Source organism: Macaca nemestrina, chromosome 3 (genome assembly GCF_043159975.1).
Source record: "Macaca nemestrina isolate mMacNem1 chromosome 3, mMacNem.hap1, whole genome shotgun sequence".
Classification (NCBI taxonomy): Eukaryota; Metazoa; Chordata; class Mammalia; order Primates; family Cercopithecidae; genus Macaca; species Macaca nemestrina.
The window spans coordinates 38,871,715-38,885,841 of NC_092127.1; the positions used below are offsets into that span (position 1 = coordinate 38,871,715).

Genomic DNA, 14,127 nt, shown 5'->3' on the forward strand with positions numbered 1-14,127 from the left:
GCTGGGACCACAGGCACACACAACCATGCCTGGCTACTTTTTTGTATTTTTAGTAGAGACAGGGCCTCGCCATGTTTCCCAGGCTAATCTTGAACTCCTGAGCTCAAGCAGTCCTCCTGTCTTGGCCTCCCAAAGTGTTGAGATTACTGGCATGAGCCACTGCACCTGGCCAAAAATGGCAATTCCTTTTTTTTTTTTTTTTTTTGAGACAGAGTCTCACTTTCTCACCCAGGATGGAATACAAGCGTGTTTGATCAGTGGGAGCCCCTTCAAGCTGGCTTCAGTGTCCTTGTGACATAACCTATTATTCCTTGGACATATCCTATAATTCCTTGCTTTCTACACAGCATAACTAGATGTTTCAAACTCATTTGGTGCTTTTCTTCCACAGATCTCAAATCAGCCATTTCTTTCTTTTAGTGGAGTATAGTATTAAGAAACCAAGATCTGGACACCAAGTGTTAAGATGTTGCTGCTTCCATGTCCTCTTAGTGGACAGAGCTAGAGGCGGTGTGTGTGTTTGTGTGTGTGTGTGTTTGTATATAAAAGTCTACAAAAATGTATACTGTCATTCACATATTATTACCATCTCTCTATTGCAACCATGATTTCACATAGATATGAATTCTACAATTCTTAGTTTTCTTTTTTCCTTGAATTCCCTCCTCACACTGGCTCCAGTAACTTTCTTTGGGCCAACACAACCTCCAGCCTGATGCAGATGCTTTCCTTGATGTGTTTCTAATAACTTTTGGACTGAAAGATTCAACAAAGTTTGGGAAAGAGGACCCTTATTCTCTTTAAAGCATAGTATTTTTATATTTGCAGCATAATGAGAAAATAACTGATAATAGTTGTGATACAAGATTACAGATTCTCAGAGGTCTAGGCTTCTAACCCTGATTACATTTATTGCTGCAATTTAGTCCTTCAGTAGTGATTTGATAACTGAATAAGGATAGTTTTCATGGTAATGGAGGTTTAAAGCTAAATTTAGAATGTAGGTGTTTCTGTGTTGTTGCTATATTAAAAAATACTTTTACTTGTAACTTTCTGTTGACACTTGGTGTTGAATAGAAGGAATTGTGAACTTTATTTAGGGAGTCAGGATTTACTTTTCTCTTGCTTTTTCAGCTCACAGATAGAAAGATTGTTCTGGCATGATAATTGAGCTCGTAGCTGAGGTTTATATATGAAAGGATTTAGTTGTTAATTGTTAGATCTTAATGTTATCCAAATAGTAATGGACATAAAAATACATTATAATGCTTTTATTGACTGGTATAATGACATTCTTATTTAAATCTTCATACCTAAAAGCAGAAAATTCCTATAGATGGTTATTTTTCTTTTATAGGCAGTAGATCATCTAATGCAAAATTGCCCTCGGTTCCAACAGTTGATTCAGTTTCACAAGACCCGGTTTCAAATATGAGGTATTTAAGCTACTAACTTGAATATTGTGATTTATACCTTTTGATGACTTTTTAAGCTATCTAGGTTTATTTTACTTCATTTCATTTCATTTCTTTCTTTCAACATATATGACATTTAGAGGCTTGGGAACATTTTAGAAGTTCATTTTCGTTTGAAAGATTATAAGATGTACAAGTCATTTCATGATGTACAAGTCACTTCATGAGAAGTGACTATTTGTGTTAAAAAATAATTGCTGCATGCATAACAAATATTTACATAAGCTTATGACTTATGTTTCAAATGATTGCAAATTGAAAGTATGGAATTTGTTGTTTCTCCTCTATAAAATGCTGATGTAGGCCGGGCACGGTGGCTCACTCCTGTAATTCCAGCACTTTGAGAGGCTGAGGCAGGCGGATTACTTGAGGTCAGGAATTCAAGACCAGCCTGGTCAACGTGGTGAAAACCCATCTCTACTAAACATATATTTAAAAAGTAGCCAGGTGTGGTGGTGAGCACCTGTAGTCCCAGCTACTCGGGAGGCTGAGGCAGGAGAATCACTTGAACCCGGGAGGCAGAGGTTGCAGTGAGCCGAGATCACGCCACTGCACTCCAATCTGGGAGACAGAGAGAGACTCCATCTCAAAAAAAAAAAATACTGATATAAGTGGTAGCCAACTAGCCAAAGCCACAATGATACTGAATTATAGATAGATTTTTATTGTCACTTACCTTGTTTAATTGGGTTTCACAGTTTAATTTCGAATGCTATGAGTGTATTTTCCACCACTAGAGTCTTAGTGGCCAGAGTCCTTGATTTTCTTTACCACAATTGGGAAATCCATCAGACACTACAAATGTAGGTACTTGAGTGCTTCAAGTGTGGCTAGTATTTACGATACTATTCAGGGATAACAAGTTCTATGAGTTGTGTAGAAGAAAATAGTATTTAGAGTAGTGCCTGTGAGGAGATGGTTATTCACAGCAAAATTTATATATGTTTGTGTTGATAGTTTCAGTAGCAACTGCTTTCTTGGTAGTATGAATAGGAGGTACTCCTAGTGTGAATAGTAGATAACTAGTGGCTCTTTATGTATATGTTTAATTTGTAAGTTAGAAACTGAAGCTGTGGATATCTGTGAATTTTCTGAAATGCTGTGGACCTTAAAAAAAAAGTCATTAAATGTATCTGTGTATGTATATATGAATACATGTATATATAATCACAAATATATATTAATATATTTTATGTATTTATGGCACATTTACAACTATCTCAGTTTATTAATAAATATAACTATCAACAAAATGATAGTTTTGTTATAATTTGCCTTTAAAGTATATTATTTTCAGGAGAAAAATAATTCACATTGCATTAGAAAGGAATTATTGACTTCAATAAAAAAGAACTGCTTTTTATAATTTATAAGCACTCAACATCTGTTGAGTCTGTACTATATGCTGTAACTGTGAATTTTAAAATGAAGTCATGGTTCTTGAACTCAGTGGGCTAATGGTTTAGTGGTAAATAGAAAAATTTGTTGAAGACTTGATGAGAATTTATTTAGATTATGATGGACCTAAAAACAAACTGCTCTTAACTGGCCAGGTGAGACTCCTAGTAAGTACTGATGCTTGGAGTGGTTGTTAACCAGGATGTTTGTTGGAGATAGTAGGGGCAAGCTAGATCAGATAAAAACGAATATTTTTGGCAGAAGGACTGCTATACATAGCAGTAATGTCTCTTTAGGTGATTTTTAATTTTTTTATATAATTATATATATATGGAAACACATCTTTATTTTCGAAACTAGAAAATTGATACAATCTGTTGAATAGTTCAAGTAACTTAATGTCTTTTCATTAGTATTACAGAGAGACTTGAACATGCTTTGGAAAAGGCAGCTCCTCTCCTTCGTGAGATTTTTGTGGATTTTGCACCTTTTCTTTCTCGGACACTTTTGGGTAGCCATGGACAAGAACTACTTATAGAAGGAACAAGTAAGTGATTTTTCTTTATTTTATTTGTATGCATTTATATTTCAGGATTAAAAACTTACATGGATGATGAGATAACATGGAGTTTCATTGTTTAAGTGTTGTCAGCCTTTGACACGGTTTCTCGTAGTCTGTATCTTTTGAAGAATGTGTCACATGTCTATTATGTTGTAATCTTCAAGATTTTTATCAGTGATTTGGATGAAGCATAGAATTATGTGTTGAACCAAAGAACTAAGACTTTTTTTTTTTGATACATTAAAATTAACTTTGAGAGCAACGAATTGGAGAGACTAGTGTCACAGGATTTTACTTGAACTTAGATCCATATGAACAACAATGTATTGCCACATAAATAAGGAATACATTGTTATTAGTAGAATAATGTTTTACAAATAGAGGTAACAGCATTGTACTCTATACTGCTTACATCATTCATAGATTACTGGGTCTCTTCTAGGTAATGTACTTTGAGATTATCAAACTAGATAGCATGCTGTGGTAGGTTACTGAGGGGATTGGAAACCATGCTATTTATGGAGTGAATGAGGAATAATGAGACCTTTCTTTTTTGTTTGTTTGTTTGTTTGTGGCACATGGGGCATTGCCATGTAGTGAGTCCCTTCGAATATTGGAGAGAGAGACTTAACCAAGTGAAAGTAGATTTACTGTAAATTTCCTCAGAAAGCAGATAGCAGTTCAATAGAGGATAATTTGTTAAATAATGAGTTTAAGAGTTTAACAGACTGACTTCAAAATACCAATCTTCATCTTCGTACCTAGGATTTAAGTAGTTTAAGATACCTATATTTGTTTAAGATACCTATATTTGAGTTAAGATACCTGTATATAGTTTCAGATATCTATATTTGAGTATTAACTGTGCAATATGAGCACTTTGTTTGACCCTTACAGTATCAGTGGGTAAGTATGAAGCTTTAGCTAGGAATTTCATCTCTTCTATAGATGTAAATGGAGTTGGTGATGAGTGATATTTTTATGCAGTGAAAAAGTAACAATGAATTTATTTGAAAAAGAAAGTTCAGACTTTAGAAATACTTAAGTTTGGAATAGCAATTTCCTTAGATCTATTGAAGGATGTAATTTATTTAGCTATGAACCATTTGATGAAGAAATAAATGACTTTTACTTATGAAATAATATAATTTGGGAAGAATTGAATTTTAAAAATTGAAGAGTCTATATTTCAGGGCTTTTCCCTAATTTATAGTTTCATATATGAAACTTTTTTTTTAAAAGTGGTGTAACAACTTATGAACTATGTGTAATTTTATTACAGTGAGTAAGATGTGTATATTAAATACAGCTTCTCAGTATTGCAAGATATTGTTGCTTATTGGTCTTTGAATTTTATAACAGATAAGATAGAATCATATTAAATACCCAGAAGAATTAAGAATGAACACTTCTATATTCCCGAACAAAATTTAATTTAGAATCATTTTTTACCAGTAAATTTTGGTAAAACTGTAAGAAGGAAGAAGGTGTACTATTGCTCATGTATAAACTTGAGCAGTGCATATTCATTGGATTATGTTCATAAAAATAGCAAACAAATCTGAAAGTTCTTATGTGACTTACGTATTTTATGTTGTAAGGAATGTTTTGGATTGTGGTTTCATGTACTGTAAAACAGAAAGGATTTAAAAAGAGGTGATTGTGCCATAGTACTGTACAAGCAGCGTAATACTGTACAGAAAGCATTAATATAAATGGCAGGAGACTTTGGTTTTCATTCTGTCCTTGCCAGTGACTAGCTGTGTGACCAAACATTACAGAGCTTCTTAATCTTTAAAAAATATTCTTACGAGTTTTTTAGTTATAAAAATATTTTAATGAAAATTTCGAATTTTCACAAAGTAGGAAGTACAGTATCTATTAACTTATTATCAGCTGTCCAAACCATATTCATTTTTCCATAATTATTTGATATCTCTATTCCCTTTATTTTGCTTTAGTATTTAAAACTATCTTAGATGTTATGTCATTCAACCCTTGAATACTTAATAGCATGTAAAAAAAGATGTTTTCTTACATAATCACAATGCTGTTATTACACCTAATAATAGTAACAATAGTTTCTTAATGTCCTCTAATACCCAGCCCATATTTATCTTTAAGCAAATATATACACACATATATACACATATATACATACACATATGTATATGTGTGTATACATATACTTTTTTTTTTTTTTTTAAGACAGAGTCTCACTGTGCCGCCCAGGCTGGAGTGCAGTGGTGTGATCTTGGCTCACTGCAACCTCTGCCTCCCGAGTTCAAGCGATTCTTGTGCCTCAGCCTCCCTAGTAGCAGGGACTACTGGCATATGCCACGAGACTGGCTAAATTTTGTATATTTTGTAGAGATGGTGTTTTGCCACATTGCCCAGGCTGGTCTCAAACTCCTGAGCCCAAGCAATCCTCCGGCCTTGCCTCCCAAAGTGCTGGGATTACAGGCTTGAGCCACAGCGACTGGCCATATGCCCTGTATATTTTGAAGACTTAAAGTTAAAGCTAAAAGTTAAATTAGGTGTAATATTTCATATTACATCATGCCTGGAATCTCCTGTAACCTGATTGTCTCAATTGTAGTGATGTTAATTAACCCTCTTTTTCAAGGAGTTATAACCCTTTGTAAGGATTAATTTTTCTAAAGAGACTTTCCAAAGGACAAAGAGAACACAAGCTTGAAAATTTTAAATTATGTCTTACAATTATTATATGTGAGTTCACTGGATCCTTTTATAAATATGATTAATTATAGAGTCTTAGTGATCTTATTTTTTCTGTATCTTGAAACATTTTGCTATTTCACTATTACACATCAGCTATTCTTTGCTGTGGACTAAAATTAAAAAAAACAAGAAACCCACGAAGTACTGGAATTGCACATGGAGTGATGGTGGAAAAAAAATAATTACTCTTGTTTATTACCCTCTGTCGTTGTATTGCTTTACCCAAAGTTTTGCATTGTGTTTTTTTTTTTGAGGCAGAGTCTCACTCCTACGCCCAGACTGGAGCACTACAGCCTTGTCTTCCTGGGCTCAGGTGATCATCCCACCTCAGCCTCTCAAGTAGTTGGGACTACAGGTGCATGTCACCATGCCCGTCTAATTTTTAAAAAATTTTATTTATTTATTTATAGAGATGGGTTTTGCTGCATTGCCCAGGCTGTTCTTGAACTTCTGGCCTTAAGTGATCCACCTGCTTTGGCCTCCCAAGATGTTGGGATTACAGGCATGAGCCACTGCACTCTGCCTGTGCTGTGTTTTAAGAAAGTATAAACTTGAAGTCTCAATGGGGCCAAAACTTTTTTTGGGGTAGGCAAAAAATATCTTAGATATTACAATGGCTTGTGACCCTCCAAAGGGTTACAGTATCTCTGTACAGCATATGAACATGTTATTTAGCAGGAAGGACTTCATCGTGCTAAATTTGTGTGATAATTTGAGACAAGAACCTGGGCCATCCCATTTTTCTAAAAAGACATGTTCTTCTGTCTTGTGGGATGATTATATACCACAGTTTACTTGATACAGTTTCTAAGTAGATAAATGCTAAAGGCAGGTGTGCATATAATGATGACTAGAAGGAAAAGTTTATATGGAAATAAAAAATTAAGTGGATTGATTATTCTAAATGTTTGTAAATCTGAACAAGAAAATATTTTGCAAGTCTCAAGCAAAGAAGATGTCTGTCCTCTCTTTAACAAAAGTTTTAGTCATCCAATTTTTCCAAAATGTTGGATTTGATGATATAAATTCAGGAAGGGAAACTAGAATTTATGATAAGCTAGAGCCTATTAAACATGTATTTGAAATTTGGACTTAGTATTTACAAGACGGATGTGTTTCAGATTCATGATCAGCATTTAGTTTTATCTAAAAGATAATGCTCATTTGGAGTATATGTATATATCTTCAAAACCAGGAAAATATGGAGTGAAACTTCTTGAGTTTATTATCCTTAAATTCTTATTAAAATTTCTTATGTTTATTACTATCCTATTTTAAAAAATAAGATGACTTAAATATAAAAAACAAGAGGATTCTTATATTCCAGATAGTAAATAGTCATGACTGCGTTTTCAGGGTATACTTGAGGATTTAGATAGATCGATGGGTTTAGATGGCACTGGCTTACTATCTGGTAAGTCATTTGATCCTTTCACTGAAGTGATATATCTGGGTGAGTCTCCACTGAAGAAATTGCAGTGGTCTTGGATCATAAAATCCCAGATTAGTGCAGGTATAAAACTCTTGACTTGGCATCCCGAGTTTGTCCTTTTAAAAAGACTAACATTTTCTATCTTTGAAAAGCCAACCAAAAAATAATCAAACCAAACCCTATTATTCTACTATTCTACTGAGAGTTTTAGAGAGGTCAGATTGTGAGCTGGTTCAAATCTGTAAGCTTGCAGTACTTCGTTTCTTTTGATTGAGACAGTAATAGGGTGTGTGTGTTTGTGGGTGTATAAAATGAAAATGATAGTTCTGGCAGTAACTTACAACTTGACCTTAGGGTTTTAGGACTTTCCTTTGGGTAGTTCTTAGAGTATGACTGAATCTGAAGAGAGATCTACAGGTTTATTATTTGTTTTTTCGCACATGTGAAGAGCGTCATCCATTGGCAAAAATTTAGGTCAAAAATAGAAGTGACGTAATTCTACATTTTGATGTTAAGTTCCTTGTTGGGGTTATCCTCTATTTCTTTGCTCCCAATGTTATTTTTGTGTTTACAGTACCAGTGTCCTTTAGACAGGGAGCTTAAGGTCTGTTATCAGGTTTCTCTTGTCTTCTGAAGCCTTTACTCATTCAGAATTGAACATACTCTCCACCCTGCCCCGCAATACATCTTCCACCACTCTCTTCCAAATTAATTGTTCAAACCAAACTATGAAATGTTATTTGGCCTTTTACTAGCTTGGTCAGTTAATACATTTTTTCCTGAATATTCATATCCAACTAGAAAGTAGCTGTCAACCCTCTTCTGGTTTGTTAGCCTTTATTATTAGAAAATAAGACTGAAATAAACAAATAGAAATATGTATGTATAACATTTTTCTTAAGAATATAGGTATATGGGCTGGGTATGGTGGCTCACGCCTGTAATCCCAGCACTTTGGGAGGCCAAGGTGGGCGAATCACCTTAGGTCAGGAGTTTGAGACCAGCCTGGCCAACATGGTGAAACGCCGTCTCTACTAAAACTACAGAAATTAGCCGGGCATGGTGGTGGGCACCTGTAATCCCAGCTACTTGGGTGCTGAGGCACGAGAACTGGTTGAACCTGGGAGGTGGAGGTTGTGTGAGCCAAGATCGTGCCATTGTATTCCAGCCTGGGTGACAGAGCGAGACAACGTCTCAAAAAAAAAAAAAAAAAAAATATATATATATATACACACACATATATATATATACACACACACACACACACACATATGTATACATATATGTGTATGTATGAAATATGGTAAGTGTGGTGAGAGGAACAAAGGAGCACCTATAAATCTTCCTAATTTTGGATAGCTCAAGGTCTTTTTTAAAAAATTACTGTTTTTCATTATCTGGATAGATATATAATAAAAGGGCCCATCGGGGCCCAATGGCAGGAATTCTAGTTTTTGTAGAATAAAGCAATAAGGATTGATGACCTAATAATAGAAAGATCCGAATTTACTTTCTGGAAATAATGGGCTTTGAAGTTGCAGCAAAACTGAACTTCTTTTATTATCTGGGTTAAATTTAAGGAAAAGTGGCAAGGTTTCGGACCAGCAGAGGGCTACACCTGCAGTAAGAGATGGAGTATTGCTTGCCTTTTTTTTCGTCCTTGACAGCATTAGCCTGAGGAGCCATGTTCATCTTAGCCCTACAGATATCACACTGTAGTTAATAACTTGCTTCCTAATACAATATAGAGACATTCTATAGCTAATTTTCTTGCCAATGCTGACACTGTTACCATCATTGCTATGTTACATATTCTTTCAGACATTGAGAAAAATGGTTCTAAGATTTTTTAAAAAGTGAAAGGGATGAACAGCCCTTTTAACTTCAATGCTATTATAAGGCTAAAAAATGCCAACATGTGCTATCATTAGGTTGAAAGCATTAGTATTTAAACAGGGAAGGAGAAAGAACTAAAGAGAAAGATAAAGGGAATGGATAGGGTACCTGGAAGAGTTTTCATTGGGAGAAAAAAGAAGGTAATAGGGTGTTTAAGAGCCATCAGGAATTATTTTTAGATGTTATGCTCTGGAACCTAAGCCTGTGTTTGCCTAGAAAAATGTAGAATAAAAAAATTGTGATTTTTCTGATTATTAGTAATGCAATTTAATAATTTAGTCCCTTTAATTATTGGCATTGCTTTTTAAAGATACTAATTATACAACATTCTTTGAATGAACTACTTTATATTTTATTGGTAATTAAAACCAAAGACTTACTTTAGATAGGTATTAGTTCTATAAAATATCCTTTCTAAAGATATTTTTGGTGAACCAAAATGAAACATAAAACTAAATGAATTAATTTATAAGAAATCAAGAATATATAACAGACAACGGGTTGCATTTCTGTTAAGGTTTAGTGTGAGGTCAGAGGTCAAGGTACTAATAAGAGTGTTTGGGATGTCTGCTGCCATGAAACAAAATGGAAACTTGATTGATAGCTAGAGGGTTGAAGGGAGAGAGTGTGGTGGAGAAAGCAAAGGTCAGGGAGCCATTTCCCTTCTCTGCATGTATAACGATCAACTCTCTCCAAAACAAAATGTAGATGATATTGATCAATATGGCATATGTTGTGCACATTTCTATGAGTATTGTGAAATGTCATTATATATGAAGTTGTAACAAATGTTTTAGTATTTTGAAAGCTGAAATGGAATACTTCACAAAAATTGGTGGTAGTTTTGAAGCCAGCTTTAAACTAACTATAGTGTACCTTATTTAATCATGTAATTAAATGTGTACCATTAATAGTTTGAAAAAATAATTTGAAAAAACAGTTTGTATGAAATTTTAACAAATCCTTATTTGTTTTCTTTATAACTTTTTTTTTTTTTAAATTCTCTTTAAAATAGGTCTGGTTTGCATGAAGTCTAGCAGTTCAGTTGTGGAATTGGTTATGCTACTGTGTTCTCAGGTGAGTGGCAAGAATAAATATTGAATTAAAAGTAGATTCTCATATGAATTTGTTTTCATGGGGGATTTTATATTTGCATTACTGAAATTTTTGCTATAATACAATTGTGAGTTTGCTGTTTTAAAATAATTTTAGTTGTATTGCAAAAAGATTGCTTCTTATTTTTGATACTTGCAGATAAGTTTGAAGCAAGTATGAGAGGAAGTGAGAAACAAAAGTTTTTAGAGTCACTTTAAAACTGTCCAGATCAAATGATCATGATAATTTCTTTGCTGTATGTATTAAGGTTATAAAAACAGATTTATTTCTATATCTTGTGGAGTGCCATGCTGACTCCACTGGGAATCATGGGTTTACTTCCCTTTTGTGCAGAGGTTATAAAATGAGCGATAAATGATTTTGAATCCTTGTCATTGGTAATTATTTTTGACATGCACAGTAGATTTGGGAAAACATTAACAAAAAAGTGGCAGCTATCATAATAAGATGTAGAAAATAAATTCCTAAAAGCAAAATTACTTTCGGTGTTCCAAAACCTTGTACCTCATGTGGTAAAGTTTAATGATTTTTAAAAAAAACTTATGTAAAAATCATGTATCCTGCGAGGTTTTCTTTTCTGTTTTGCAATTAAACAGATGAATGTTTTTATTGAGAGTTTTCTTTGTAGTCTTTTAAAGTGATATCTTGCTGGTAGTAAATTCCCCCACTTAAAACTTTAAAATAGCCTTTTTTAATAGGAAAGGTATTGGTCTAGAGGTCAAGGGTTTTGACCCATTTCAAAACCTTTGACCTTCATTTACAACTCTCATGGTTTACTTGCCTAACGAATAAGGATAATGCAAAATTAATGTTTCTTTGCATCGATTTATTTGTTTTAGTGCCTATATGCCAAATTTATTTAGACTCTGCTGATGGACATTTCATGAATATAAATTAAAGAATCATAGAAGGTGTGAAAAATCAATACTATGCATTGTCAATAAGGTGCAATAAGAACAATTACTTCTAGAGATTACACCTAATGGATTTTTGTAATGAACTTGTGAGGAGTAGTTACTTAGTAGGCTTATTATTCTTAGATTTAGTGAGAATCATGTTTCTATAATTTAATCATCTCATTTAGAAAACTCTATTTCTTCAAAAGCTGACTAGATAAAATTTCTCATTAAGTCATCTGATTAGAAATAATTGTTTCTTTCTTGGATAGAACTTGCCATATAGCAGTCTTATGTCTACATGAAACTGCCCACACTTTAAAAGAGCACTCACTTTTGGTTTTGGATGTTTCCTTACAAGAAAACAAATTTATTGTTCATAGTGATATAATTGTTTCATAGGTGAATTTTGACAGTGAAGTTTTGCTTCCTAGTTTAGAAGAACTGAATGTATTTTTGGTACATGGAAGCTATTTCCAATATAGTATATTTCATATTTTAATGTTAGGAGCTGCAAAGATAAAGAATGACATGTTTTAATACACCTATTTATCATGTATGTCATAGTACTGTTTAATACTAATGCAATCAAATGGGTTATGAAGATCATGTAGTAGAGTAAGTTTCAAAAGTCAGAAATTGTCAAAGTTTTTGTGTGAATAAAATACATTATTGGGTATTTGAAGTCCTTAACATTTTTTGTGAGTTCTTCAAAAGTTCCATGGCATCTCTACAAGATGTAGCACAGTGTGAAAAATGATGTGAAAAATGAAGCTAGAATTAGCTCCAGATGTATACAGATTGTTCCGGGGTGATAATTACATTTTTCACTTTGAATTTTCCTAATTCAAAGAGGTCAACTTGGCAATCACAAAAGTGATTTATTTTGTTAAGAAGTGAACTGTCTTTTTCTACATGAAAGCTTAAGAGATATGAAATTGAATTTCAAGTCGACATTTTACAGATCCTGGGTGGGGATGGCTTGAGTTTGATTGATAATTTTTTTTGGTCTGAGATAGGGTGGGAAGCAAAAGCTACCATCTTGCTAAAATTTTAATTAATTTTTTAAGAGGAGATGGAGAGGATTGAGTGCCAAAGATCGAAAGATCAGGTCAAAAACTACTTTTTAATCACATAAATAATGGCATATGCTTATGAACTTAACATCTGCAAATTTGATTTAGAACTTTACAAATTAGTTGGTGTTAATTTCATGACAATCAGCCATGCTCTGATTATTTTTCTTGAATTCATTCAAAACTTATATTCTTTTTGTGTTATTTTTAATAGGGTGTTTCACTACATTTTATTGTAAAAGAGAATTTAGAGCCTAAATTTAAGACATGAGGAAATGATCACATTTGGTTAGCTGACAATAAAACCAAACAGATCACTATATATTTTTTTCGACTTAGATTGTAGTTTTCAATGTCCACTCATTCACCGGTAGTTGATTAGGCACCATTTCATATTTTAGTCTATCGAAATGTTAATATTTTTTAGGCAAAATGTTATTAATTAAAGTTGGAAACCTCTCATAACACTGAGCATTATATTTTTGAGTATAATTAATATATGAGGTTTGTAAAATTAGATTTATTCATCTGTTGAATCCCACGTAAAGTAATTCAAGAATGACTGAAGTTCCAAATATCAATTTAAATCCTCTTTATTTCTTAAAATAAAACTGCTTACATTCTTCAGGAAACTGTATGTTCTCTGATGCAGACACACAAAATTGAACAAGTTCTCAACTGTGTTTCAAGTGGTTTTTCACAAGCATGCAACTTATTTGTGTGCCAAATTTGTTGTATATGTGTATAAACCTGTTTTAAATATATATGAATTTAAAGAAAATGTTAAATAAGTGTTTCAAGTAATATTACTCCAGCATTATATAAAGTGTTTGTATCTTGTTCATTTGACATTAATATCATTTTTGAAAGACTTGACGTTGCATTCAAGGCCACTTTATAAAAGCGTTGCGTTGCTTGTCCTAATTCAGTCTGACATACATTCCAATAACACTACCTCCCTTCTTGGGTTTAAAGCTAAATTTATGACTGTGCATTGTGAAGTGCATCATTTAAAAATGGTTTCAACCCAAAACATCTAATAAATAAATAATGTGTATGGCTACTCAGTAGTAGACTTTGTAGACTAGAAATCATTCCATCGGATACTCAACAGTCCACTATCGGAGAGGGCTGTCAGATAAATCTTGTGGTAGCTGCATTCATGTCCTGTAAATCACATATTATTGTCTGAGCGTTCTGCCAGGTCATCTATTCTTTTCCCATTTATCAGAAATGCATACAGTATATAGAAAAACTAGAAGCACCATATAGTCTAGACTGGCATCCTGTCTGAGTAATTAATTAGCAGCAAAGGTTAATTTAAAATTCTATTTTAGTCTGATTATTCTTTAAAAAATTTTTCAACAAAATATGTAGATTGTTGCTGTTTTGGGAAATATTTTTTTTACATGAAGGTAATGATGTAAGGTTTGGTCATTTTTGACTTGTGTTTCTTTCTGTACCTCTGAATTATTTTAAAATTATAATAATTTATAATAAGAATGAGATAGTTCTTTTCTTATTATTTTATGTC

General features: G+C 33.2%; 1 protein-coding gene across 6 annotated transcripts in view; it reads left to right on the forward strand.

Moving 5' to 3' along the window:
* Nucleotides 1-14,127, forward strand: part of LOC105463467 (LPS responsive beige-like anchor protein) — a 770,029-nt gene that overhangs the window by 204,949 nt on the left and 550,953 nt on the right. For all 6 annotated transcript variants that reach the window (XM_011710554.3, XM_071092575.1, XM_011710553.3 and 3 more), the window contains 3 exons: nt 1,358-1,436; nt 3,287-3,420; nt 10,521-10,582. In XM_011710554.3, the coding sequence (XP_011708856.2) occupies nt 1,358-1,436; nt 3,287-3,420; nt 10,521-10,582 (275 nt within the window). The remainder of the gene's footprint in view (nt 1-1,357; nt 1,437-3,286; nt 3,421-10,520; nt 10,583-14,127) is intronic.